Here is a 3,893-nt window from a genome sequence, read left to right on the forward strand (position 1 = left end):
TTCCTCACTGCTAACTTTTATTTTTTTTGCACCTTGGTTCCACCTCTTTCCAACCTTTGAAATTCATCCAGGTGGGATCTCACCTACCTTCCCACATTTCCCCACGTGCTGTGGGAACACCCACCAGCCTGGATCACCTAATGACACTGTCACCTCCTGATCCTGGCATTTGGAAAGCAAAATTGCTTCTTTTCCTCTCTTTTTGGTTAAATCCAGGGGTGTCCACTTCCTGCCGTGCCACAAAGTGCTTTGAAACCTTGACCTGCAGAGATCCGAAGCTTTTCCCCAAAATTCCACCCAGCCAGGTGATCCAGGCTTATTCTGGGATGTCAATACCTGCATTGTTGGGAATGGGAAGAAATCCCACTGTGCCAAAGCAGCTGGATTAGTGCTGAGCTGCCTGGGAATTCCAGACCTTGTGCAAGGACCTGCAAATCCCAGGGACCAGATCTGGAATGGCAACAAAAATATTCTCTTGGTGTGTTGCTTTAAATATTTGCAGAGGTGTGGAAGGGATTTTTTTCCTTTTATCCATGAATTTCTTCTTCCAAAATTGGTAATTTTTGGATTGAGGCAATGTCAAATGTTTGTCACGTGGAGCATCTCACACTCTCAGGGAAAAGCATCCTTCACCTGTTTGTTTCAGGAAGAATTTGAGGGAGTTTTTCTTCAAAACACCCAAAATAAAAAAAAAAAATCCTTGGTTTTACAATATTTAGGCAAATATTTTACTTCCCACACTGGCCAGTGGTGTAAACTGCTGCCACATGGAAATCCAGGCATGGCAGCCTGGGAGTCTGCTTGTCTTTGGAGATACAAATGTCACTTTTTGAAACTAAAATTTCTATTTTTAAAGAACCAAACCCTTTTTTAACATGCAGCTGATGTGTATTGTGCCTTCCCCACTGCCACCCTCAGTTCTTGCCATCCTTCTCCCCAAAACAGGTGATTTTGCCAAAAAAAAAAAAAAAAAATCCCTTCCACTGGGGAAAAACCTTCTCATTTGGAAGAGGAAATGAAAAATAAAAAGTCCATGGGGCTCGTGGGACAGTTCCCATGTTTGGGTTATTTTTGGAGGAAATAAAGCTGAGGATGTTGTCACCTTTTGGAGGGGAATCCCCTGATTTAATTTCTGGAAGTATCCATGTACCAAAGCCGACCAAAACTGAGGATGATTTGATCTCTGCCTGGAATCCCAACCCACCTCTTCCACAGAAAAACACCAAGGAGCTTTTTAAGCCAAAAGCAGCATTTTTTTGGTCAGTAAATTCCCTCCCACGGGAGGCCAGGCCGCGCTGTGCCGTGTCAGGGCTTTTCCTGCCCGCGCCCTTCCCGAGCCTGGCGTGGCATCCCTGCCCTGCCTCTCATCAGCACACTCTGGGGTTAATTAGCACGCTTTGGGGTTAATTGGGCACGTGTTTCCCTCCTGTCTGCAGGGACTGTGAGCGGTTTATGCCAAATCCTGCTGGGACGCCCAGGAAGGGGGAGCACAGAGCTGGGGGGTCGGGCAGCCTCCCTTCCACCCCCATCCCCTCCTTGGGGCAAATTTGATTAATTTGGATTTTTATCACATTGTTTTGATCGCTGAAGAAACCGGGGATGGATTCCCTGAGTGCTGGGACAAGAACACAAAGGCTTGCCCCCGCTTTTCTACCAACGAAAACGCTTTGGAATGCAGAAATTTCAACATTCAGGCTCGTTTTTTGTTCTGTATTTTTTATTAAAATCCTGTGCCACTGTTGCAGTGCCCCGGCCCAGCCCTGGTCCTACACAGTAGGATGGGCTGGGCCATGTGTCCCCCTTCTTGGTGTCCCCAAAGGGGGGGTGACAGCAACTCCCATCCCCCCGCCGAACAGAAAATAAATTAGAAAGAATTTAAAAAAAAAGCAAAACCAGGGGGACGGGAGACATGGAGACCTTGTCACTGCAACGTGGGGACACGGGGATCCCTGTCACCCTGCTGGGGGCTGTCCTGGTGACGTGGGGACAGAGAGCTGGGGGAAGGTGACAGCGCGGGGTCCCCCGGCTGCAGTTGGGGTGTCCCGGGGGGGGTCTCAGTGCCGCCCCGGGGCCGCGGGCAGCAGCAGCGGCTTGGGGAGCACGGGGGGCTTCATGGACAGGGAGCGCTCCAGGGCGCCGGGCCGGGGTCCCCAGGGTGTCCCCCCCGGTGTCCCCAACGAGTGCATGCGGGTGAGGCCCCGCGGCGGCCCGGGGGGGCTCACGGGGGTCCCCCCCAGCGAGCGGCTCTGTGCCAGCGGCCGCCGCGGGGCCGGGGGGCTGTCGGGGGGCACATCCAGGCGCACCGGAGCCCGGTCGTGGGGGCCGAAGGGGGGTCCGGGACCCGCGGAGCGCGGCAGCACCCGGTTGGTAAAGGAGCCGGTGCCCGGGGGGGTCACGGGCCACCCCGAGCCCCCGGGCAGCCGCTGCGGCATCTCCTCCCGGGCAGCCCTGCCCGGTGGTCCCGGCCCGGGGGGCTCCGCGGGGCCGCGCCGGGGCTCCCGGTCGCGGGGTGCGCGGGCCGGGGGCAGCGCGGGGGGCTCGGGCTCGGGCTCGGGGGGGTCCCGCGGCGGCAGCGCGGGATACAGGCGGGGGACGGGAGTTTGGGTCGGGGTCCGAGGGGCGCAGGGCGGCTCCGGGGGGGCTTTGGGGACGGCGGGGCGCTGGCAGCAGGTGGCCACCAGCCCGGTGGCCAGGGCTCCCAGGGCGAAGGCGCCCAGCACGCAGCCCACCAGCACCGGCACCGGCACCGTCGATTCGGCCTCCGGGCCCGGGTGCCGCACCCCTGCGGGACCACCCGTCAGCCCGGTGACAACGGGACAACGGGAGGGCCGATAACCCTTGCCCTCCCACTGACACTCCTGGGGTTCCCCCTCCCATCCCTGGGGTCCCGGTGGTCCGCCCTCATCCCTCTCCTCTTCCTGGGGTCCCTCGTGGTCACTGGGGTTCCCCCACCCCAGGGTCCTTCTCCTTCCTTGGGGTCCCTCTTTCACCCTTGGGATCTTTATCCCACCCCTGGGGTCTCTCTCCTGTCCCTGGGGGTCTCATACCTGTCTCTGAGACACTGCAGTCCCTCCCCAGTCTTGGGTGCCCCCCTCCCCAAACCCTGGGGTGTCCCTGCCCCCCCTGGGACACCCCTCCCTGCTCCAGACAACGTCACTGACCGTGGGCCAGGTCTCCATCCTCGTCACTGTCCTCTGCAGCCCCTGTGACAGCAGAGCAGGGTCAGGCCAGGCCCCCCCGTGTCCCTTGGAGCCACCCCTGTCCCCTCCACGTCCTCCCCATCCTCTGGCATCATGTGTGCCAGAGCCACCCCAGTGTCACCGTGGTGCCACCTGCATCCCCCCGTGACCTCGTGTCTCCAGAAATCCCCAAACATTCCCAGTGTCCCCCCTGTTCCCCCACTTCACCTTGGCAGGTCCCGCTGATCCCCAGGGATCCCTCCACGTCCTGCTGGAAGCCACTCCTGGGACACAGAGGGGACATCACCCTCTGTCCCCAGCGTGTCCCCCCAACACGGGGCAGGGCCCCAGGAGCCCGGGGATGGGAGGGACACTCACGGAAGGTCCTCGGAGAAGGGGACGCAGCCCCTGGAGGGCAGCCAGACACAATAGGGGTCTCGGGCAGCCAGGCAGCTCCTGCGGGGACACGGGGCTGCAGCTGCCATCCACGTCCCTGTCCCCGTGTGTGCCCCTGTCCCCACCCCTGTTCTCGTGCCTTTGGACAGTTCCATGACCTTGTGTCCCTGTGCCTTTGCACGCTCCTGTGTCTCCATGCCCGTGCACACTCCCCTGCCTTTGTACATTCCCATTCCCTTGCACACTCCCATTCCCTGGCACATTCCCATTCCCTTGCACATCCCCATTCCTTTGCACACTCCCCTGCCTTTCCACATT

At 59.2% G+C, this 3,893-nt stretch overlaps 1 protein-coding gene across 1 annotated transcript in view; it reads right to left on the reverse strand.

Annotated features, from left to right (window-relative positions):
* Positions 1-1,702: 1,702 nt before the first annotated feature.
* Positions 1,703-3,893, reverse strand: part of SEMA6C (semaphorin 6C) — a 6,122-nt gene continuing 3,931 nt past the window's right edge. Inside the window, 4 exon segments of the mRNA XM_041467409.1 lie at positions 1,703-2,782; positions 3,162-3,203; positions 3,408-3,463; positions 3,558-3,635. Coding sequence (XP_041323343.1) covers positions 2,055-2,782; positions 3,162-3,203; positions 3,408-3,463; positions 3,558-3,635 — 904 coding nt within the window. The 3' untranslated portion in view covers positions 1,703-2,054.

This window comes from Pyrgilauda ruficollis, unplaced genomic scaffold (genome assembly GCF_017590135.1).
Source record: "Pyrgilauda ruficollis isolate IOZ18807 unplaced genomic scaffold, ASM1759013v1 scaffold208, whole genome shotgun sequence".
Classification (NCBI taxonomy): domain Eukaryota; kingdom Metazoa; phylum Chordata; class Aves; order Passeriformes; family Passeridae; genus Pyrgilauda; species Pyrgilauda ruficollis.